The sequence below is a fragment of the Aedes aegypti genome, chromosome 2, assembly GCF_002204515.2.
Source record: "Aedes aegypti strain LVP_AGWG chromosome 2, AaegL5.0 Primary Assembly, whole genome shotgun sequence".
NCBI classification, from domain to species: domain Eukaryota; kingdom Metazoa; phylum Arthropoda; class Insecta; order Diptera; family Culicidae; genus Aedes; species Aedes aegypti.
In genome coordinates, this window is record NC_035108.1 from 405,498,864 (window position 1) to 405,525,208 (window position 26,345).

Consider the following 26,345-nt stretch of genomic DNA (forward strand, 5'->3'; position numbering starts at 1 on the left):
TTTTACATTTCTGTCCCAATTAATTAATTGCACAGCGTAACCAAGTCAAATAACATACCAAAATGTAGAGCAATGCTTCCTCTACGAGATAAAAATGCCCATACGGGCATGTACGATCCAAAAGGCGTCGAAAATAATTGAATTGTGAAGCACTGTTTTTCAATATTTTGGACACACCAATACATTTTGGACCCTCAAAGTATATATTTTGGACCCCCGGCAATTTTTTATCGTTTGGCGACAAAGTCCATGGCACTGGTTGTATAATATGCTTGCCCATAGTCTAATCAATCGATTGACTATGGAAAAGCGAGGAAATTCTACGCTTTTAGTTCAGAAATTAGAAAAAAGTTTTTGTTTACATTTGAAAAATTTCTGACGTCTTCAATTTCTGTGTGTAACGTGTTGTAACGGTTGCATGGATGAACCGATTAAATTAAATTAATTTCAGATAAAATAAACACATTTTCCATGCACAAACGCTTGATGCAAGTGCGGAATGGTCCTATCTTTCCAAATGGCATGCGGATTATATTGGTCTTTCGATTTAAACTGGAAAATTAGCAGGAAAATGGCCCAGGGGGTCCAAAATATATAGAGGTCCAAAATATATTGGTTACCCTAGGCATTGATAAAATTGATTGAGAAGTTTTCAATCTTGTTTCCCATACAAATATTCAAATATTCCAAGCAAAATATAAAGATGACCAAATAACGATTCATTTTTGTGTTACACGATGTAAAAATCTGCAGTGGGACTGATATGCGTTTACTTTTCATTATGGGACAATTCGACTGGGTTTTGATTTTTCGTTAGTGCAGCTGAAAGATCATTAGAAATTATGATGAAAACTGATATCAACTCAATTTTAATCAAAATGCAGATGAGACTGACTTGCGATTCACGGCAATAAACTTCAGTCAATAATTTTCAGAATTAACTGCATGATCTACAATTTTTTCAACGATTTTTAATCGTTTCTTTTGTTCTAAAGTTTTTATGACTTTTCAAATGTTTGAAACCAATTGCTTTAAAATTATGACTTCAATTCATAATATAACACTTATGAATGGAAGTATGAGAATTTGAAAAAATCCATAGCAAACCCGTAATAACTCAAGCTAAGTTATGATTTTTGTTAGGCTACTTTATCAGAATAAGAAAGTCTTATGTGAAATGTGATTTGCTTTATTTGACATATTATTTTAAAAAGTTGCATTATCTATTAATCTCATTGATAAAAAATTGTACAGGTTGGATTCGAATATACGGGATTCGATTATCCGGAAATTTAGACTCGATTATCCGGAATTTGTTGTTTGATGTTCTTGTTTTTCAATTTTTAGCATAAATCTGAGATAATTTGGTATTGCAATGTACACTATGAATGGTTTTGCAGTTTTGAACGTATTTAAGAAAGGGGGGTTTGAAAAAGTGGTATTTTGTGTACGCCGTTCCAAGAAATAATTTCTGGCTACGCCACCGCATCATATAAATAAAACAACGAAAAAAGATATTATCTAAGTTCTTTCATCGAAGACTTCAATTTTTTCTTAGTGATTCGATTATCCGGAGTGAAAAAAAAATCGATACTCTGGATAATCGAGTCCGACCTGTATTGTTAAATTTGTACTTCCATTTCAACCGAAATGCTAGTTTTATTGAGATTTTTATAAATCCCGGGATCCCGGGATTTCCCGGGACGAGCATAGATTTTTGTCCCGGATCCCGGGATGAGCAAAATGGTCGGGAAATGGACACTCTACGTACCAGTAAAATCATCTTCGCTGGAAATCTACAAACAGATGATGAGTCTGCAAGTGGTACTCCCAGAATTTATCTTGGATTTTAGGTAGGGTAAACATTTGATCCGACGTTAATCGGCCCTCTCGAAAACCATCTTGGTATTCGCCGACGAAGCACTCCTCATGCGGTCATGCTGAACAGAATTCCAGACATGATTTTATACGCCGAATTAAAGAGTGTTATTCCTTGGTAATTTTCGTATTCCAGTCGATACCCTTTCTTGTACAAAGGGAGACCATGCATCACCCCACGTAATCGATAGGCAGCATAGGCTATCAAAGAATACCCGTTTCCAATTCATGATTTCCGATTGAGAGAGATATATTGCCTCCCTAAATGCTACACCACGGCTTTTCGTGTAATAGCTTCCGTTTATGCGCGTTGTAATCTTCGTCTATCCTGAAGGAAGATACAATACTGGACAGAATAAAGTACGCATTGGTCGTTTTCCCATACAAAATGGTCAAATTTGGAGATCTAAATCTCAGCTTTTAGTGTTCCGATTGATCAGAAATTTTCACCACAGCCTAGATATAACATAGATTTTACTCAATTAAAATATCACTGCATTTGAAACGCAATCTTTTAAATTATTGAAAATCTCTCAATTTGCAAAAAATAGCAAAATTTTATTTTGAAAAGATTTTGAAAACAACGCTGGTTCATCTCATATATTTGTCTAGTTTGTAGTCTAATTTTAACTGTCCTATGTCTGAAATTTTGTTGGTTCATGACTATTTAGAACCAATTTCACCTAACGTATTTTTTGGCAAACCAGAACACTCCAACTATCGATGATTTTCATATAGATTACTATGAAAAAAGAATCCTTCAGATGTTTTTCTATTTATTTTTTCACCGTTTTCCCCAGTTGTTAACAAAGGTTTATTACAGAGTTGAAAAAAAATGTTGCAGCATTTTTCAAAGAAACTCTACAATATTTCATTGATTCCAGGAATTTTCATAAGGAATATTATAGAAATTCGTCTTCGAAATTGCTCAAAAATTCCTGGTCATTGTTCGGTGAAATTGTAAACTTTTCCTAGAATTTCTCGATAAATTCCATCTCCAAAGATTTCTCTAGACTTTCATTGAAATATTATTGCTGCGGTTGAAATATTTCTTTTTAAAAATCAAATAAAACTTCCAAATCTCCATGTATTTTTTAGAACTTCTAAGGTTCCACACCAGGTAACACCACAGTAATTATTACCGTTATTGCTCCGATCATTCATAGATAAATTTCTAAAAGAATTCCGTCCGATTTTTTTCAGTAAGGCCGATACAAATATTTTATTGACTTTTTGACCCAGCGACTTTTGGACGGTTGAGAACGGTTGAGATAATAAAAAATAAGCAAAAAAAAAAATGGAAAAAAAAACTCATCGGAATGTTAAGAAATTTTGTGGAAATCTTTCAGATTTTGATAAATATTTTTTCAACTGCCCCACCAAAATATCAAATAATAATAATAAATAATAATCAAAAAACAATTTTAAAAGGTGGGAGATGAACAGTCAAATTCAAATTTGTATCGGTCTAATTTTAGGAATTTATCAAAAGAAACCAAAAAAATAATTTCATCGAGAATCCAGAAGTAGAACTCACACAAGTTTTATCAGAGGTTACCCAGGATTTTTCAAAATTTTCTCCAAAAAACTATGAAAGACATGCCTGGATGAATTACTGTAACAATTTTTTGAAGACACCCTTGGACAATATTTCAAACAAATATAGAAGAACTACTGAAAGATTTTTTTATTCTTGAAGTACGGGAATGTTGGAGGAAAACCTGGCAAAAACAATGTATACATTTTTGGAGAACTTGGAATTTCCTTTAAAAATGTCTGATACGATCTTCTAGGATGAATTACGTAGAAACATCGTGAAAAATTACTAAACAAACTCCAAAACAGATCTCCGCAATCATATGTGGTAGATAACTATAGTCAAACGAGCAGTAATACTTGTCGTAATGTCACAAGGAGTTAAAAACAGGCGTAGAAATATTTGTTTAGAAATGTCTGTTCAAATAAGGAAATCAAGCGTTGCGTAATGAATCATTACACATTAACTTTCAGAAATTGTAAAATAATGATGAACGCATTCCGATATAATTTCTGATACCCTCAAGTGGTCTTCTAAGAAAATGCAAAAAAAAATGTTGTACGTAACTCGTTGCAGAACTCGATTTTTACAGCACTCATCGTAATTATTCTACTCGGCAAGCCTCGTAGGATAAATTTACGACTCGTGCTGTAAAAATCATCATTCTGCAACTTGTTCCGTAAACTACTAGTATTCAACCGGAAAAAAAACTGGAAATATCAGGGAATTTCAATTCTGTAAATGAGTAGACACTCCCTAAAAGCTTTCTTAGTCTTGTAGTAACGAATGGCATAAAAATGAGGGAGATAGAAGCAAAGGGATGTCTGTGACAAAATCCTAGTTTTGAGAAAATCTACTTTGAGCCCTTTCAGCCCCTTCTTTTATTCTAAGAATTGCGTTTCTTTTTTGTTGCTCGGAAAAAACAATTGTTCAGGTGATTTATCTGAGCAACAGAAAAGAGACCTTGGAAACAGTAGATTTTTTAATATTCTCAACTCAAAAATATAGCCACTTTCGATTTCCAGCCTAAGATTTCATAGGGATAAAAATTTTCTTAGCTTTACTGTGTGCAAAAAATACGTTTGTCCTACCCATGGTTTCGAACGTAGACGCGCCTCTGATTTGGCGCTTTGGTTGATGCACTGCTTTGGCCAACTTTGTATGGAAATCCGAAAATTGGAATAGAATTCTTGCAGGTCGAAAATTAGCAGGCATTGCATTTCATCTCATCATTTGATCATCTGAGAAAGATATGGATCGAATAATTCAATATCATCTTAGAGCTCTTTGATCGATCTTTGATCAATATCTTTGACTCATTTGATGCTCGATGAAATCTTCCAAACACAGTAATCCATGCGGTTATGGAAAACCAATTTGACAATGCCACCGTTTGGCAATAGTTTTGAAGGGCAAACGGCAAACAAAAGTAAGTGGAAGAAACACATTTTTAAGAAAAGCAGTTCTTCATTTATTGCTGTTTGCATTTGGGATGCAAATCTAGACTAAAAGTCCTGCAAATGCGGTAACACAAAACAATCTAAGGACACCTAGCAACGATTTAAAAAATCACCGCCGCCCTAGCAAGAAAAATCTATCTTTGACATCGCATTTCTTGTAAAAAATCTTACCGCATTTGGTGTTCCCGCATTTGATATTTGCATTTCAAACGCACACAGCAATATATTTCTTGTAGGTTTTCCAGCATGTTACAACAGTGAACACAGGATACGATGTACGTGCTACCCAAAGTTGCGCGTTCTACTTGAAATTAAATGGAAGCCAGTCCTAGGGCCCTTCAGCTGGACATTCTAAATATATTTATTTTTAAATTTGATTCTTTGTGGTTCGTTTTTTTAGATGGATTGAAGCTATGTTCTAATAAAATATTCTTTAAAAGTCCGAATCTGCAATACCATATTTGCTTATATCTCCTGCATACATGCCGATAAACTTGTGAGGCTCTGGAAATTTATTCCACTATTTAGAGTAACGGAATGGAGGAGTATTTTACGCACTGTTTGTCAAATGAATTCACTGAGTTTGTTTAAAAAAATCCGGAAAATTTTCACTGGAATCTCATCAGCTGAACACTTTGGTAGGCTAAATTACCAAAAATTAAAATTTCACAGGTTCCGGTTCATTCCTTCATTTGCAACACTCATAAGACCCGACGACTTCATAAATTACGCGGCAGAGATTCGTACGTTAGCACAAACCCCATGAAGTAGAAGTCCTCATATGACCCGTTTTACAGAAAGCACAATATATGTGTTCACTTTTCTTTATAACTAAAACAGTCATCATAGAGAAGTTGACATCACAATTTAATTTAGCTGTATTACAGTTCCTTATTTCGCTATTTTTAGCTTTGAAATTCGTTAGCATTTACAATGCATCATTTTATCTTTGGCAAAGTTAGTCAGAAGAATAACACTTACAACAAATTACTGTATTGAATAATTATGCATCAGCAAATTGATTTGCATAGTAAAGAGTTGTCAAGATAATCTCTCGATATATATGATTGAAAGATGGAATCCTTCCAATGCGCTCTTGGATTGAAGATTATATCTTTCCACCATATAAAGATGATCTCTTCGATCAGATGAGATTGTAATGCCTCAAAATTAGTGCTTTTCCCTACTGGCTGCCGACAAGCTGGTTCGCCTATTATCCTGTCAACCATATAGGAAGTATCCCTATATCTTCTAGGAAATGCAGTTAGCCCGATTTTCTGTCTGAACAAATAGTGCTGAAGTCGTTTTTTTAGCTCATCGTCGTCACAGGAACATTTACAGCAAACCAACGTGACCTTATCGGTACTTGTATGTACAAACACTGTGAGTGTGTGCCTACACGGTCTGCTATTTATTCTCCCATTCAGTTCGATGTTTAATCAACGTGCTGCGCAGCCCATCCGGACCGGAGAGCCGCACGATGAGAGAGAGGAAGCACCCAGTCTCGCTTACCCTGTTGCAGCCTTTTGCCGCGAGGGGGGGTTAAAAGTATAAATATTATTATTTGTTTACATAGGGTTTTTTTTACTACTCGCATTTCCTCACATCATGCAGAATGAGTGCTCGCTTTGGCTGGGTAGAACAGAATGAAAGGTATCGGGAGGTGTTTACGTTTGCGCGAACGATTACGATTACGTTTCGTAGAAAATTCGTTGATAAAACGTCGCACGATGAACGTTGGACCGCTTAATGGCAGGTTGATCAACTGTGGGTTTCCCAACCCGTTTGAATCGCAAAACCAGACGACCAAGAGGACCTTACTAATCTTCCCCTAACATTACGTCCCAATTAGGACAGAGTCTGCTTCTCAGCTTAGTGTTCAATGAGTACTTCCACAGTAATTGAGCAAGTACGAAGGAAATTTCCATTACGAAAATATCCTGGAGCGACCAAAAATCGTACCGAGAAAACTTGAACGTGACAAGCTGCGGAGTTTACCATTAGGCTATAAAAGGCCCTACTCAAGCTTATCACACACCTCAAAAAAAAGTTGCTCCACACCACTCCCAGATGGTTGGTAATCGTTTCCACGAATTGTTGTCGACGATGATCGCTCACTGCTTCGAGTGCACCATCGACCACTGACTGCTGATAACGGGGGACTCCGTTATCATCACTCAGCCGCGAACACTCCCTCTCAAGGTGTTGCGCGGCGCGATATGGAATTGATAACGAACCGACGACGACGATCCACTCAATCGTATGGCGATGATGATAAAATTGAGGTTACTAAAACAGCACGACTTTCTTCACCTGAATCCGTAAGCAACTAATTAGCGGAAAATTCATCAAACTTTTTTGACGGAGGCCTCGATGAGAGATGGTTCGGGCGAAGATTCCGTATTTGTGTGTGTATGTCCGTGGATGTAGGCTCTCTGGTGTTTTCGTTTTGATTGATTGCTATCGATATCATGTAGCGGTGATTGCGTAGCAGCGTCCGCGTATCAGCATTCGGTTGGTTGCGCCAATTTGGACAGCTTTTGGCACCAGCATTCTTGGCACCGTCGATCCATCGATCCATCCATCCAGCGCGCACACCGTTTGATGATCCAGTCAGTGATGACCGGCGCGGTGTGAGTTGCGTAGGATGATCGATCACCTTGCTGCGCTGCCCCATTCTGCGGGATTAAGATTCTACTCGATTTCGGGCAGAAACAAAACCTGTTAGGGTCAGTGTTCCCTTAGTGGACAGTCCCCTATAGTCGCACTAGTGGCTTTTTACGGCCGTTTTGCTATGAATCTTTTCAAAATATTTTTTGACATGAAGGTCAGGAGCTATTTATCTAAGTACCATTGATACACAACATGATTTTGTTCAAAAAATGATCGAAATAATTAGTTTTGCTTAAAATTTGAGCTCCCTTGCGCCTATAGTTAACCTATTGTTCCTATAGTAGCACTACTGAGAGAAACTATTTTTTATTATACCAAATAATTAATGAATTAGGAACTTTTTTTACATCAAACGAAAGCTTTTGATCCACACTTTCAAGGAAAAATATAAAAGCTTTGTAATAATACGGTTTTGATTAGTATTTTGCCAACGCCGTGATGCTAGTGCTACTATAGGAACAGAAATTAGAAATAGTGCTACTATAGGCACATGTATTCCTATAGTGGCACAAGCGATAATAAATGCAAACATATGAGTTTTCGCAGTTTTCATATTTTTCCCACAAAACCAAGATAAAAAGCTTTCAGATGATGTAAAAATAATGACGCTAGCGTTATTTTTCGATTTTATACGAATATTTGTTCTTAGCTATGCGGCTATTGGTACATCGACCCTACGAAAAGTGAATCAGTTTTTTGCTATAATGCAAAGAGAGCAACGATGAAGGGAAATCGATCCATACGAATAAGCCCTTATGAAGAATCAATGTAGATTTCTAATGGATCCAAATAATACTTTTAATATTTTAAATTGGAAGGCTTGTTCTTTGAACGGTAAAGAGGACGAGCTGTTTAATTTTCTAACAGCTGATAACATACATATAGTACTTATTACTGAAACTTATTTGAAACCTGGATCAACTCAAAGGAGATCCAAACATGTTTGTTTATAGTAATGATCGACATAATGGGACATGTGGGGGAGTTGCAATCGTCATTCATAGGAGTATAAAACATCAACTATTTTCATCATTTGAAACTAAAGTTGTTGAAACTTTAGGTGTTTCTGTTGAAACACAGCTTTCATAGCTGCCTATATGTCTTTTCAATGCTCTGGACAGCAAATTAATTTGCTCCAAACTAACTTGCGAAAACTGACTCGCAATAATTCTTTTTTTTTGTCATTGGTGACTTAAAGCCAAACATCGGTCATGGAATAATTCGCAAAGTTTTTCAATGACAGAATTTTATTTGATGAGAGCTCTTCAGGATATTTCTCAATTCAATACCCTGATAGCCTTACATGTTTTTCCTCTTCTAGAAACCCTTGATTTGGTCTTAACCAACTCTAGTCACCTTTGTAGCTAATTTATTAAAAATTCAAAAATATGGAAGCCTTTGGCTATGATAGAATTTTCTACATCCTCATCAAGAAACTTCCAGAAAGTAGCTTATCATTATTATTTGATATATTTAACAAATGTTTTCAGTTGTCATATTTTTCTGACAAATGGAAAAATGCTACAGTTGTACCAATTTTGAAACCAGACAAAAATCCTGCAGAAGTTTCTAGCTTTCGACTAATCAGGTTGCTTTCCTCCATCAGTAAACTTTTTGGAAAGGTTCATATTGAACAGAATGATGATCCACATAAACGAAAATTCATTTTTTGCCAATGAACAGTTTGGGTTCCGCCATGGACATTCGACCACTCATCGACTTTTACGAGTAACAAATTTGATTCGTTCCAACAAATCTGGCTATTCTACTGGTCTTGCTCTTTCAGATACAGAAAAAACATTCGACAGTGTTTGTTTGTAAAATAAAAAAAAACTTTAATTAGAATAATTCAAAGTTATCTGACAAATCGTACACTTCAGGTTAATTATCAGCACTCCAGGTCTGAAAGACTTCCTGTAAGAGCTGTTGTTCCTCAAGGCATGCTGGAATCTGTGAAATATTTCCTAAACAGTCATGCACAAATTACAGAAGGTTGTCATGGAAAGTGTGTCAAGCGTGATAAAAAGGGGACAGAAGTTTTACTGAGCGAATTACTGATAAACTTGCAGCAGAACGTCAGAACAACATGACATTTAGAAGCAATCTTTGAGTGAACAATTTCAAAGCAATAATTCACTATGCTGGTCGGAACGATTGCAATGAAATGCTCAACTTTGGCATGCTCCAGTTCTATTTCATTGCGAGCAATCGAGCTAGAATGTTTCCACTGAACTACAAATACGGTAGGTGTACCAGTTATGGACATAGTGGTTCCCTATTTCGCCATACGTGATTACTTTAATGTCTTCAATTTTTGAAAACTTTTGTGTGTTGTAGTAGTTAGATTTAAGATATATCTTGATGTTAAAACATTCAAAGAGCTTTGAAATGTGAAAGTTATTAAAATTTCACATATGGCCAAATAGGGAACCACTATGGCCATAACTGGTACACTTTCCCTATATTCAATTCTGTCATTGTAAAATTTTAAATTGTTCTAAGCCCCTGCCGAAAAGTGAGGTAGGACTTGGTATTTTTTTTTCGAAATAATAGCACTTTTAATTTAAAATTTTCGTTAAACAAATATTGTAAACGTTTTCAGTTTTGGCGTATGTTTGTTACTCAAGGTGAAGATTATTCAAATAGTGAATATAAAAACTCAATATCAAACAAAAATCCCAATTTTGACAACTGCTATTGTTTCGAACATTTTAATATAATATTTCAGAAAGACAAATACCTATGTTCAATTTTGTAATTGCAAATTCTTGCCGAAATGCTCAGGAAAAATTGAAATTGTGTGCAAGATTGAACATAGGTGTTTGTAGTTCCGTGGAGATAATTGCAGTTCAATTGCTTGAGTGGGAACAAAACTAGAACATGACAAAATTGAGCATTTTGTATAAAAATTGACATGCGCTGCCACACTTCAGAACAGCACTGTATTTCTAGAAAATGGAAGTCTAGAAGTATAGTTTAAGAAATAAATTGAAGTTTATCTGGACCATGTTTAAAGAAATCCTTATAAGAAATTCTGAATGTCTTTTTAGAAGAATAAGAATATAGATAGAAGAATTGCTAGTAGTGTCCAAAGACGAATTTTGTGAATGCTAAAGGATTTTTTGGAGGGTTTCTTATGAAGAATATGTTGATTATTCCAGGAGAAATCGCTGTAAAAATTATTCAACAAACTTCTGGACTGACAAAACATTTCCGGTGGCACATTTTTTTTGCACTTCAGCTCACTTTATGACTGCAACAGAGCAGAGGGATTCCGTTTTCGACATGCTCCATTTTTGCCACCTCACGATTTTGACAACCTGTTTTGAATACCATTAAAATTCATAATTTTTTGTAATTATCATCGTGTTTGTTGCTTTAATCATTTGAGCAGCAGGTCAGCTGCATACCAACTTAATTCCAGAGTTTCATTTCATTGATATTTTCCCAAATCCCACCAACTACTAAGTGCTGTCGTACGCGCTATTTTTACTTCATCATGGTCATGTCTAAATGGTGTTGGGGATGGTCTCAACTGGGAGCCATCTTTTCTCAGACATTCATACTGTGTGGCCAGCCCACCTGAGTCTGCCAGTAAGTAGGTGATACACTCATTAGAAACCAACCAACCACTGTTCTTATTATTATGCAACTACATACATTGCGTATGTAAAAACACACCGCAGGAATAGAAACAAATAAAGTAAAAAATCGAAAGGAATTTCATAAGATAAACCGCTTTATTTTAAAAAAAATTGCAGAAATGTTAACATATAATCCACAAAAAGTATGAGTTCCATAACTGTACCCTGGAGAATCCTTACAAGATTCTTGATTTTTATTAAGGTTCTCAGACATTTAATTTCAATTCTTGAGGATGTCTGGAGATTCCTAGCGGTAACTGGGGAATTCTTTGCTGCTATTTTTGGGGATGATGTGCAAAATCTGCTGATATCTAATCTGCCCATAACTGCATATTTGTCACATTCGACATTTTTGACAATTTCGAGTTTATACCGGGGAGAGTCATCAAATGACAAATACTTTCGATCAACTTACTGAAATCTGTGAGATTGTTCTAAAAATTCGAAAAAAATACCAAGTTGTTTTGTCACATTGGCAATTGTAACCGTATAACAGTCATATTGAGATTAAACATGAGCCTCATAATGCAGTAGCAACGAAATATTTATCAGAATTATTTTCTGACTATGCACCCAATATGCAATATGAGTTGCACACACATTTCAGTCTCGAATAAGCACTTTTGAATTCTTAGTGATTTTTTGAAATTTTGAAATTTTCCTCCTATACTGCAATAACATGCAAACTTGGTATCCCATTTACTCAATGCCGTCTTTTGTCGAATGTTACAAATATGTAGTTACGGGCAGTAATAAACTGTCAAGATTTCTAGGGCGCCCTGTGAAATCCTAGCGGAATACTTTGGATTTATACTGGTATGAGCATTTCTGACGAAATTTTGGGGATTTTGAAAAGGTTTCTTGCGAAATTAAAATGATAGGAAGCTCATCATTGATGTAGTTGTTTATGTTTGCCCTGCAGTCAATCGTTTGTTATGGAATACATAGTTCTAATGATGATTTTAAAACCAATTATTGAAAAATAAAATGAAAAAATGAGTTCTGTTTTTGACAACTAAAACTTAAGACTTCGTTGCCAAAAATGGAATCCCACTGTAGCAGGTAAGAATACGCACCAAAATGGCCAAACTTGATTTGTAATGGTGTTTTTGGCAATGTTTATAAAGGTTTGACACGAAAAATGCTTTTCATATTTCCTGAAGAAATTCTTCAGCAAAACTTTTTGAAATCTATTAAAGGTCCAACCCATCCGAAGAGCTCATTAAGTCCACAAATGTATTTCTGTAACAAGCTCCTGGTCGATCATAATCCTATGAAGAGCCGTTTTCAGAATGGATACTCTCTTATAGACCAGAAATCAAGTATGTATCGCTAGCCATGGCCCCACGAGGATTTTTTTTTTTCAACCTGCTGTGCAATGGCCATTCCAGGAAAAACTTCTATGTTTCCTTTTGAGACAAATTCCTGAAAATTGTAGTTTGATAGTCTTATGGGGTCATCCATAAAGTACGTCATGCTATCAGGGGGAAAGAGGATACTCCTTATGAGTGTGGTTGCACTTGTGATCAACCTTAGAGCCTCAGGAAACCTATTCTGGAATGACCACTCCAAGTTCAGCGCATAATATGAACTCATAACAGCTAGAAACAACCTGCTAATTCAATTTCCAGAAGTTTGCATAAACACAATCAAAATAGTAGCGTCAGGACCATTTCTAGGCTAGAAAGAACCCTTTCTTTCTCACAGCTTTGATTGACAATTTGACTATCAAAATGGCGTTCCTAAAAAAGCGCTTGAACAAAAAAATTTGCAAATAAGCTAAATTATTCAAAATCACTATGAAACATTTTAATTGTTTTCAATAGTTTGACCCTTAGGTCACTTTTTTCGATGTTTGATGAGACAAATAAGCGCATAAAATAAATCAAATCATTATTGAGCTAATCGTACCAATTCGGTTTAGCAAGCGTACGTCGAAAATCAATGGATCACCTGCGCTACCATGGGAAAGAAAGGGTTAAGTAAGTCCTAGTGATCCTATTCTTTTTCTTGATGACTTGAACGATGATTTAAATAATTTTGAAAAGTGCTCTTTAAAGAATATAGGATTACGGTTGTATTGCCACATTGATTCAAAAATATAGTCAATTCAATGCTAAAAAATCGCTTTTTCCAGCATAATTTTTGAAAATATGCCGTAAGTAAATTTAATTAAGATACACTGAGAAAAATAAACAAAAATCTTAGGGCAAAATATTTGCGAAGTAAGAATGTTTCATTGCCTGTCGAAAAGAAAGTTTGAATTAGATGTGTAGACAATCGCAGAGATTAAAACACTTGTGTGTGTTTTTTGACGAGTGACGCCAATCATTTGCACGGGAATGTTGGTCATTATCAAAGATCATTCAGAATGGAGACTATCCTCTTATCTAAACAACACAAAATTCCAAATGCATCACTCTGTCAAGCTGCGTCTGTCGGGGATTCGTGCCATCGATACGCCCACCGACTGTGATCTCCGTGAAGATATATTAGCGTACGGTTCATCATAACGTCATATATATTTCTCGCGCACATGGCTGGCATTTTTGGCGTTGTCTTCGTCTTCCAATATTCGTTTCGGTAGAAATCTGCATCCGCACTCACAGATAGCCGCCTCGAAAAAAAACAACGGATATCGTTTGTACGACTGTGTATGAATAATTCATGAATCGCCCGTTCCCTCCTCTGATTGCGTCTCGCCCCTCCTCTGGAATATCTTTTGGCGGTTTATGACTCCACAGCTGGGTCTCTACGCCGAAAAAAAAAAAACCAATCACAATTAAAACGTTTCTCATTAATAAGTTTTCGACACCTTTATCAAACTTGTAAGGCACAAAACGGTTCCACGCGTAGAACACCGTATCGGTATGACAGTGTCCAGTGGACTCTGTCCAGGCTCAGCCTACTAATGAGCTTTCGTCATAAATACTTCAACTTTATTGGACGTCCCCATTTGTGCGGAAAATTGCTCCACATATGGAGTGTAAATAAATACTTAATCCTTAAAATTACAGCAAAATTCGTCGCCATTTGGTAGCGATACTTTGACGCAGCAATTGAACTTCGAGGCCCAAGGAAGGCATTTCGGCGCAAAGCTTAAGACTCCGATCCGGTGATTGATTTACGATTGCTGATAGCGGATGAAGTCCCAGCGGTTATTCATCATCATCAACGCTGACGGTTTTCGTTAGTGAACGTGGAAGATTAGATTCGGTGCCAAAAATTGTCGAATCGGTTTCGTTATCGTTGTTTGACATATGGGACATTATGCGAATAATGTGAGTTTGGAAATTTGGAAATTCGTTGGGAATTGGTCGGTTGCGAGATAATCCTTAAGAGGCGTGCAGAAACGGCTGTCAATCATGGGGGACATACATTGGGAGGTCCCAAGACAGATAGACATGTGTAAAAGCGAATGAGAGCCCCCATAATAGCAACATTTTGTTTTGGTGGGTGTTTTATTTCACTGACGTGTATTATTTTTGAATCTACATGCAATCTACAGCAGAAATATCCCTCGCTTTGGATCATATTAATAAGGCATTTATCTAGCAATGTTAGCCCTCAATTCTGATCATAGCTATAGCAAAAGATGCTTAAACAAGCTCTTACGATAAGCTGCAACAAATAGCGATCAGAATCAGAAATATTCCTAATTTTCTCCTTTTTCAATCCCTGATTTTAAATGTTTGACCAAAACACTACCTCAGTAGACTGATGCAAATTTTGAATTTTTTGCTCCCCTATGCATAAACGGTGTCAATTATAAGAAAAAACATTCTCCCAAAATTATATGTTATTTGGCAGAAATTGGGTTGTGCACACGCCTTTTGAAATTTATATGGAAATTACTATGAAAAAGGAAAACCTTTTGTGTTCAGTTTTCTAACTGCTCGTAATAATAATCTATGGAAAAGTGAACAAACTCTTCTCATGTAGAATCTTCCCAGCTACAACTTTGCTGAAGACCACATTTTTATGGGACGTAAGGATAATTTGTTATTATTGATAACAAAGTCTAAAACATGCCGAGATGATCATTCATTTACTCTCACAGCAACACTGCTTTTTTGCTTTAGAACATAGTAGCCTGGATTAGTTTGATTTATTCTACATGCCAGGAGCATCACTGTTGCCTGTCGGGCAGTTGATTAAGCATGCACAATGCATACTCAGTTTATGATTATGAATAACAATTTATCCTGACGTCCAATCAAAATGTGGTGTTCGGCAAAGTCCTTACTGAAAGGATTTCACATGAGAAGATTGTGTTCACTTTTCCATAAAATATTATGACGAAAAGATAGAGGGCTGAATACAAAATGGTGGCGTTTTCCGTAGTAATCTCTAAATATATTTAAAATGGCCTGTGTACAGTCAAGTTTCTTCCGATTCATTGCAAACTTTGGGAGGATGCTATTTACCATAATATAAGTTGTTTAAGCAAAGGGGAGCCAAAATTTCAAAAGTTGCATCACTCTTCTACCTCAGTGATCTGGAGCTTGTAGAAAATGAGATTCATGTGGTCAAATTTACGCTGAAATACTTCCCCAACAATATGCCTGGAAGATTGCTAGCTGTTTCACTGTAAAGCCTGGTTTGCTACTGAAAAGGAATCGCTAAAGAAATTTCTCGTCGATTTCTTGCAGAAATTTTCTTCAGCAATTCCCATTTGAAGTGACATTTCTTTTCAATTGCTTACTGCGGCTTGACTTACACTCAAATTTTTGGTATATTTTGTTTACTGGGTCCCCTTCGAATTGTCAGGTAGGAACAACCCCATAAGTGTTAAAAATGAAAATCGCTGTGGTGTTTTTGTCGACTAAGCGAACGTCAAACATGATCAAAAGGATCAATGTTCAGATTTGGATCCATTTTTTAAATTAAAATTTAAACACGATATAGCCGTTATTTGAGCGGAAAAACTTTCAAAAGTGGCAGCAAGAACATGCTTTAATAAAAACAAGATTTTATAAACAATTTTGAGACCCCATTTTGTGGAAAAAATGTTATGGATCTGACAAAAGTACCAATAAGGTTTATTTTAGGATGTAGACGTCTGGACTGGAAAGTGAGCCCGCATAGAAAAAAAAAGTATTTGGAACAGTTCCACGAACATAGATACCCAAGTAACCAGTAAGCACGATAATGCGGCACGGTAACAGCATTATATGCGCATATAGGATAATCATTTGATGCATGTCAGTTTATATACGCATATAATGCTATTATAATGCCAGAAAAGGCGAAACAGCATGTCATTATAGTGCCAAGATATAACCGTGCTTCTCTGCACCACTGATGCTGATATAAGACCACGTGAGAAACGTCAGTTGTTTTCGCCAGGTTTTTAGGGCGAATATTTTGTGCTTTCGTGTACGCAGCCAGAGAGCTTTCGCGTATGCGGCCAAGCAACTGGTACACGAGGTAAATAAATGAATGAATTAAAACGGAAACCTATAGTATATAAAAAATGTATTAAAATGATACAGATAGTACTTCACCGTATCAGACATATTCGTTTTGGTAGTTTTCATCCTTTTGAGGACTTGCAATTGCCACATTTTGATCAACGTTTTATGATGATGAAATTCCTTATTTTGCGTCTCGAACCTGCGATACCCGTATTGTTGAGTTGTTGTCCTGCTCCTTTGCTCCTACGGCCACATAAGATGAATAGTATTGGAAAGAAAAGTGACCAAATTAAACCATCACTTTTCCCCGTCATAAAACCTGCAATTGTAGTAGTGAGAAGATTTATGTTTGACTCCCTCTTACCACTATATGCAAACACAAAGCACGTGGTATATCTGTCAAAACGCTGGATGGCATTTAAACATGCCCTGTATTCGAATATAAAGCCAATATAGTGCTTATTTAATGCCTGTATGCATCAGGCTTAGAAGCATTAATGATGCTGTAATAGGGTTTCTATGCAGCGGAAGTGCTGTTATAAGGTGTGTAAGCATTTGTGGTGCTATTATAATGCATGTACGCATCTATAATGCTGATTAAGGGCTTATTATTAGTGCTTATGGTTACTTGGAGAGTTATTGCGGTGGTTAACTGGGTCAAGTCGGGTAGAAAAAGGTGATTTTTTGGGACATGCCAAGTAATCTTCATTTATTTTCAATGGGAATCATTTTAATTTGCATAAATCATCAATATCTGCTGTTCAACATTATAAATTAATAGTTTTGCACCGTTTAGAATGTATCAGATGCGGCCACTCGGATTTAAGCCCTGAAGAACCGGCTCTACATTTGTTAGGTACTAAACCGTTTCAAATCTCTAAAATTATAGATCGAACATAGTAGTTCACTAAAATGCGTTCCCATAAGCTTGACACAGATATTGTGATACTAATTGTGCACTTTATCATAAATTTGAGGCATTCTGGAGACCCAAAAATGGTCATTTGTAGGATCAATCAAATGCAGTTGATATACTTATTCAATTTAATCGATTATCAGAAGGTTTACGCTGATGCGTTTTTCTTGAAACTCCTTGATTTAGTGGCCACATTATAGCCAATTCTGGAAATTATCTGTGCTTTGAAATTTGCCTACCTCCAGGGGCACAGAAGCACAGAACCCTTGTCACCCGACCTGACTCAGTGATCCACCACAACAACTCCGGACACATGAACATTCCCGAGATCCTTTGACCACTTTTAGAAACTAGATATGTGGGCGAGTATACTGACAAAAAATAATCAAAATCCATTAAGTATTCGCTGAGCGGTAAGAGTTTTAGTAATTTTTATTTCACTCAGGCCTATACGGGTTAATCAAAGACCGTAGCATCGTGTACTGAGTATACGCATCTTTTTATACACAGCACTGGAATTTTTGTCGCAAACATTAAAAATGCTTGCATAATTGTTGGAGAAATTCCAACGAAATATTTGATGGAGTTTCTGCACGTTGAACCATTTACCAATAAAATTTAGATTGTAAAGTAGAGTTACAATTATAGCCCGAAAGTTTCTTGATTCGGTGATATCCAATTTACACCATTGCAATGAATCGCAAATTAAATTGAGTTGATATCAGTATTCAACATATCTTCCAATGACGACTAAGTGTCTTGGGAATAGAAACTTTAGAGACAACTTGCCTGAAAAAAGAGACCAAATATGAATCAAAAATAGTTAAAAAGGGGACAAATAACGAACCAAGATAACAAAACGAAACCTAATAGGAATCTGGAGATAAGATTGTTATTCTTACCAGACATTTCTCTGAGAATAGATGAATATATTGGGGATTTCTCATGATATCACGAAAGGTATTACTGCTCGTATTTCTATATGAATTTCTACATAATCCTCCAGGAATTGATTCAAGTAGAAGTATTTGCCCAAAGATTTCTTCAAGAGTTCATTTCGTGATTTTTATGGAATTTCTAAGGATTCTTAAATTTCGTTTTAGGAAATGAGGAAATCTACTAAAGGTAGCAACAGTAATTATCTAATATATTTCATCAAGTTCTCCTCCAAAGATTCTTCGGATTTTTTGCTAAAGAAAGTCATCCAAGAATTTATTTAATGATTCAACTATCTTTCATTCTAGAATTTCCTCCTAGGTTCTCGTTTAGAAAATTTGCAAGAATTCAAATAGTATTTTATCCAGGCATTTTCCACAAAGTTGTCGTTCAAGATTGCTTTAAGATTCCTACAGGAATTCTTCCACGAACCTTTTTGAAATCTTCAAAACCTTTTAAAAAAAATCGGTTAAATTTCAGGGGCGCCTCCAGGAAAGTGTCATGATTTTTGTTCAGAAATTAATTGATTTTTTTTTATATAGCTCGGGATGAATTCCAAATATAAATCCTTAATTAATATCTTATGAATCCTGATTGAGTTCTAGAATAACCCTTGAATAACTCCCACAAGGTTGGGTGTAAGAACTTCTAGACTCTCGAGGAAATCTTGGAGGAATTCCTAAACAAATTGCTAGTTACTAACCTACAGGAATTCCTTGAAAACTATCGGACGCGTTTCCTAAAGAAATTTATGTGGTACAGAGCGGAGGAACTATCTGGTGTGAAATCCGAAATAAATAAATTTTACCAAATATAATAGATTTTACATAAGAAATTATTTGGAATGTAAGTAGCATAAAACTTTGAATTACTACAGCAATTCCTGTGTGAATGTGGATGAGTTATTGTAAATCAAACGAAAATGCCAGGAACAATAACTAGAGAAACTGTGTGTGTGTGTGTGTGTATACAATCCACCTCCCACTGACCGGCAGTGCTTTTATGGAAGAAAATTGTATGCATGTATTTATTGATACCCTTCGATATCTTTATATCTGCAGACAATTTTAGCCCAGGAGATGAAAGGTGATAGCTCTACTGAAATTCCAACGACCCTTTTCAAGAATGGCAGTAAATACACACACATTCTGAGGTCATTTTCATATACAGTAAGCCCCGCATAAAAACACCCAGATATCAAATGGATATCTGAAATGTTTTTACACTTCCTGAATCGAAAATTAAATTTTCGACCCTGGCACGTATTTAGTTTCATAGGGTAATAGGTGAGTAAATAATAATAAAGAATGAATTTACCAGGATGTAACGCTGTTTCTCCCGTCGCCGCACTGTGCTTACCGCAAAATACTACACACTTTCACTACACTATACACGTAACATGATCGATTCTGACCGTATCACCTGCCCCGGCAGGAGCAAGCGTCACGGTCAAAGGATCACCGAACAATAACTAGAGAAACTGGCGTTGAAATTGGTTCTACACCAATCTTTCTGGAAATTCTGAACTAAATGCTTCAAAAATTCTGGAATGAACCTTTCTGGATTTTCTTGGAAAAAAATCTTGTAGGAATCTTTGGAAAATCTCCTAAAGTAACAACTGGGACAATCCATGAAAGAGTTAGTCGACAAATTTCTGGTGGTATTACTGAGAATTACTTTCACCATAATCCATAAATTACTGAAGCATCGAAGTGCTTAAGGATTCCACGTAGTAAAATATTAAGTAATTCCTATAAGCATCTCTTGAAACACCGATGGAAGATTGGCTTGTAGAATAAGTAAAGGAATCTGAAGAGGAATTTCTGGAGGGATCTCTGAAGAAGCCGTTGAAAGTATGCAAGAAGAAATCTCTAAAGATAACTCTAGCAGAAATCCTGAAGCTCTTTCTCGAGGAATCTGAGAAAAAAATCTTAAGAATTTCTGAAGATTTTTTTTCTAGACCTGTTAAATTTAGCAGCAGGATTCACTGCAAGAAAAATAAGGAAAAAAGAGACTTAAGCAACCATTTTTGTTAAAATGCTGGCTTTATAAACCTACCGTCAGATTTATTGGGGACTTGCATTAAAAAAAGTAGGTGTTTTTTTGCATGGTTTCAAATGAAAAATTTCTACCCCATCAACTCAAAATTAGGTTAGCGCACGAACCCTCGAAACTTAGAGGAATGAACTCACTTTTGAATACTTCGTTTTCTCCGTGTATGTTATCCATCTTTCAATGAACTAAATTTTATCTATGTGATTTTCATGAATTTCTCGCGATGAAAAAATCTGAAAAATATAATGTTGTGCTCAGAAAACGTTAAGCTACATGTGGAAACAAATTTCGATAACTTTGAAGAAAAAAACAATTCTACACACTCAGTAATTGCATCACAAATTCAATCAAAAACTCCTTCAAGATTTTTACAGCCAGAAATTCAATCCGGAAATCATTGGAAGCTGTTTGACAGCCATGTGTTTGCCACACCTCCATTTTCGGTCACATGAAAAGACCAGAATATCGGTCAAAAGCTACTTTGGGGAAATTGGCAGACATCCGGAAAGCAGCTTTTCCATTAATATTGGAATAAACTGCTGTAAAACTATCAAGCATTACGCTGCTCATGTTTACTGTCAACAAATGGAACCTTCTCAGTGGAGGGAGACTTGTAAAAGCTAATGTATTTTCATTTACTTCATGCCGGCATTAGTCGCTAATCGTTCGTCTCGCAAACCAATCTTCCAAATTCTCCCTAGCAAGACATTCTATCTTCTTTTGCAGTTAAATTTCGTCAAATTAATAATGAAAAACACATGTTGTTGTTGTAGGTACTGTGATTTTATTCGCTTTCGCAGCTGTCAAAACATAAACATAAAACAAAGCGAGCATCACAGTTGAGAGGAGAAAACGAACCGCACGACGCATGCGCGCTCTCGATTGCTCTCAATTTTTGCTCTTGAAGCAAACGTAACGCCTCTTCTCGATAACGCTTATTCGAGATCAACGCCGTGTTTGCGTCTCGGCTATAAATAACAACAACGTTGCTTACACTGTAAATCGTTTGTGGTCAGAGAGCAAAAATAAAACGCGACGATTCGTCGTCACTTTATTGCGGCGCTCATTTTAAATTCACATCCAGCGGCGGCGGTAACGCGCAGATAATACGCGCGTAATTCAAACGCAACGTCAAATTCCAAGTAGGCTTGGATTGTTCCGTACTGCAAGGACGCAAATGTTCCAAAGTTGCCAAATCTGAAACATTTGTTGATTTTTATTTTCACTGCGACGGTATATCGAGATTTTCATATAAACGCATTCCGTGGATTTCTTTTGCAGAGCACAATAGGATAGGCCAAGACGTGCGCGATGGTTCATAAATTAATCTTGGCGCTTTCATCAACAATGGACTCGAATCATATATTTTCGCGTCTGTCCCCTCATGAGATAAACACCTTCATAATGCACCCACATTTTTATAAGAACAATTGAAATTAATTGCCTTCTTCTTTATCTCTTCTCATTTTAGCGCGCGCACTTCAGTGCTACTGTGAAGGGCATTGCCCGGGAAACCTGCAGAATGGAACGTGCGAAACACGGCCCGGAGGGTCGTGCTTTGCTGCCGTGGAGGAAGTGACCGATGATGAAACGGGCCTAACCGTGCCGGAATGGAGCCACGGGTGTATGCCACCGGAGCAAAACGGAGGGCTGCTGCAGGTGGGTTTCTTAGGAAATTCTGTTCAAAATCTAATATAAATACAACCTAATTCAAATCGAATCCAATTCTAAGCTTGTTCAAGTTCATTCTAAGGGATGGTACACAAATGATGTCACGCTAAATTTCAACTTTTTTGACCACCTCCACCCCCCCCCCCCTTTGTCACGTTTTTTGTATGAGTCCTCCAAAAATTTTGTGAGGCTTGTCACGCTTGGCTCGATCCCCCCCTTGGAGCGTGACGTAATTTGTGCATGGCCCCTAAATACAATTTAAATTCAAATCAATTCAAAATCGAATCCAATTCAAATTCAATCCAAACCAAATTCACTACAAATCCAATCCAATCCAAATCGATTCGAAATCGAATCCAAATCCAATCAAAATTCAATTCAAATCCAATGCAACTCAAATATAATCTAAACCAAACGCAATCCAAATCTATTCAAAATCGAATCGAGTCTAATCCAATTGAATCCATTTGAAATCGAATCCAATGCAAATCCAATCCAAATCCGATCCAATTCATTATCAATCCAATTCAAAGCCAATTCGAATCAAATCCCACCCAAATTTAGTGCAATTTCAGTTCAAATCGAATCCAAATCCAATGCAAATCTAATCAAAATCCAATTCGAATTCAATCCAAATCAAATCCAATCCAACCCAATTCAAATCCAATCGTTTTCAAATATAATCCAAATCAAATTCAATCCAAATCCCAATACAATCAAAATTCAAATCCAATTTTAATCCAACCCATATCCCATCCAAATTCAGCCCAAATCCAATCCAAATCCCATCCAAATCCCATCCAAATTCAATCCAATATAAATCCAAATCCAATTCATGTCCAATCCATATCTAATTTAAATTCAATCCAAATCCCAAATTCAGTCCAAATCCAATCCAAATCTAAATTAAATCCAATTCAAGGCCAATTCAAATCCAATTTAAATCCAATCCAAACCAATCTAAATCCCATCAAAAATCAATCCGAATTCAGTCTCCAATCCAAATTCTGTCCAAATTAAATCTAAATCCAATTCATGTCCAATCCAATTTAAATTCAACCCAAGTCCCACCAAAATTCAGTCCAAATCCAATTCAAATCCCAACTAAATTCAATCCTTATTCATTCCAAATCCAATCCAAATCTAATCCAAACCCAATCTATATCCAACCCAAATTCAGTCTAATTCAATCCAAATTAAATCCAAATCTAAATCCTATCCAAACAAACTCAAGTCCAATCCAAATCCAATTTAAATCCAATCCAATCCAAATCCAAATTAAATCCTATCCAAATCCAACTCATGTCCAATCCAAATCCAACCCAAATCCCACCCAAATGCAGTCCAAATCCAATCCAATTCCATCCAAATTCAATCCAAATTTAGTCCGAATTCAATCCAAATCCAATCCAAGTACAATTTAAGTCCAATACAATTTCAATCCAAATCCAACCTAAATTCCATATAAATTCAATCTAAATGCAGTCCAAATCCAATCTAAATCCAATTCCAATCCAAATACCACCCAAATTCAGTCCAAATCTAATCCAAATCTAAATTCAATCCAAATGCCATCCAAATTCAATCTAAAAAATCCCTGCCAAATCCAAATTCAACCCAAATCTGAACCCAATCAAATCCAAATCCAATTTAAACCCAATCCAATCCAAATTCAATCCAAATCCAATTCAAATCCAAATTTCAATCCAATCCAATTTCAAATGCAAATCGTCGAAATTTAAATCACCCATCTAACGTTCCGTATTCTCCCTCTTCCCCAACAGTGCAAAGTCGGCGTCCAATCCCCGCAGATCCACGGCAAGTCGATCGTCTGCTGCGACGGCGAGGACTTCTGCAACAAGGACCTCCTGCCGGAATACGTCCCGAAAACGACCACCCCGCCTCCGATGTCCAACGTAACCGACCACAACGGCCACCACACGCTGGCCCTCCTAGCTTCCTTCATCATCTGCGCGGTTGCCTTCATAGTGGTGGTCATAGCGGCCTACGTCATATTCAAAAAGCGCGAAAAGAGGAAACCCCACTGTCTGATCGATTCCGTTTGCAATCCGAATCTGTCGCCGTTGGCTGATCTGGTGGAACAGAGTAGTGGGTCTGGATCGGGACTGCCTCTTCTGGTGCAGCGAACCATTGCCAAGCAGATCCAGATGGTTCATTCCGTCGGGAAGGGACGCTACGGTGAGGTCTGGCTGGCCAAGTGGCGCGACGAAAGGGTTGCCGTCAAGATCTTCCACACCACCGAGGAAGCTTCCTGGTTCCGGGAGACGGAAATCTACCAAACCGTTCTGATGAGACACGAAAACATTCTTGGATTTATCGCGGCGGACATCAAGGGAACTGGCACGTGGACGCAAATGTTGCTCATAACCGACTACCATGAGTTGGGAAGCTTGTACGATTACCTGCAGAAACGAGTTCTTAATCCGCATATGCTTAAGACTTTGGCACTTTCCCTTGCATCCGGCCTAGCACATCTCCATACGGAAATCTTCGGAACACCGGGCAAACCAGCGATCTCCCATCGGGACATCAAAAGTAAAAACATCCTCGTCAAACGCAATGGACAGTGTGCGATTGCAGATTTTGGCCTGGCGGTGAAGTATTCCAGCGAATCGGACGAGATTGAAATCGCCAACAACACCCGCGTAGGAACTCGTCGCTACATGGCCCCGGAAGCGCTGAACGAAACCCTGGACACGACGGTCTTCGAGAGCTTCAAGCAAGCGGACATGTACTCGCTGGGATTGGTCTTCTGGGAAATGGCTCGTCGCTGCATCAGCACCATCCGCGGAACGAAGAACACAACCTGCGAGGACTATGCCCTGCCGTATCAGGATGTGGTCCCGTCGGATCCCAGCTTCGAGGACATGTACGCCGTGGTGTGCGTCAAGGGCGTTCGGCCGCCCATTCCCCTGCGATGGCAAGACGAGGAGATACTGGTAGTATTATCCAAGATGATGCAGGAATGCTGGCACCCGAATCCGGCCGTCCGGTTGACGGCCCTGCGGGTCAAGAAGACCCTCGGCAAGCTGGAGACAGACTGTTCGATTAAGATAGTGTAAATTGCGGCGCGAATGATCGTGTGAATCGAGTGAATATGGTGTGCGAAGGTGCGAATGTTGACGAGCATTAGTGCGATTTTATTTATTCTACAGTACTGTTTTATTTCCGGAATGCGTCTTATTTGAATATAGACTCTAGCCTTGTAAGTTTTCAACAACGTGTAGCACTAGTTGGTAAGCATATTTTTCAAGAACCGATTGTTGAAATGTTAGCGGAAGAAGGATAAAATCAAGTTGCCATAAAGCATTCATACAATTTCAAGACACAAACAGTGTGAGCAAGTTTAAACAGTAGCGAAATTTTGAGAAGCGTCTTAAAACGATGTAAATAAAAATCTCTTTCGTTTTAATCGAATGCAACTCGTTCGTATTTGCGATTTTGATGTTCGATCTGTGCTCCCAATAATTCATTACGCTCTATTGTTACTAGCTTTAACGTTTTGAGAAGTGAAAATGCCATATAGTTGTAAAATAAAGATTTCACCAAAATGTACGATTGAACAAGCAAATAAAAAATCGGATAAAACTTTAGCTCAGTGATTTTTAGATAGCATAGCCGTGGTCACGGCCAAGGAAGTGCCCAGAGATTAAAAGTGTATGCCTTATTTTATGACGATGATGAACAGCTATTTGGAGGCCTTGCAGTTTTACATTTTTTCCGTGATAAAAAGATCACACTTTCAACAAACTCACAACAATAGCGAAATATGTCCCTTATTTTTAGGAAGGGAACAGAGTTTTATTCTCAAAAAACAGAAATGCTTCTGGTTAAGTTTCCGACTTTCGGGAAACTTCCATGCAATGCAATTTTCGTTGGAAAGCAAACAAACAAGCCGTAATATAGTATTGTACATAGGAAAAACGTTTTTTTTAACTGACTTAGTAGATAAACTTATGCTCTCCTATTTTAAAACGTGAAGATTTCTTATTTGACTGTGACACGCCATGGTTGTCGCGCGTTGAAATCACGTTTCACCTTATTGTCCCCTTGTAAATAGAAACAGAAACAGTGTAGGAAAGCCTTTAGGAATAATCTAGAACATTAGTGCAAAACAACAAAAAAAAAAACGAAGAA

General features: G+C 37.1%; 1 protein-coding gene across 3 annotated transcripts in view; it reads left to right on the forward strand.

Moving 5' to 3' along the window:
• Positions 1-26,023, forward strand: part of LOC5575840 (bone morphogenetic protein receptor type-1B) — a 582,449-nt gene extending 556,426 nt beyond the window's left edge. For all 3 annotated transcript variants that reach the window (XM_021847247.1, XM_021847248.1, XM_021847249.1), the window contains 2 exons: positions 21,988-22,175; positions 23,972-26,023. In XM_021847247.1, coding sequence (XP_021702939.1) covers positions 21,988-22,175; positions 23,972-25,270 — 1,487 coding nt within the window. In that variant the 3' untranslated portion in view covers positions 25,271-26,023. The remainder of the gene's footprint in view (positions 1-21,987; positions 22,176-23,971) is intronic.
• The last annotated feature ends 322 nt before the right edge of the window (positions 26,024-26,345 follow it).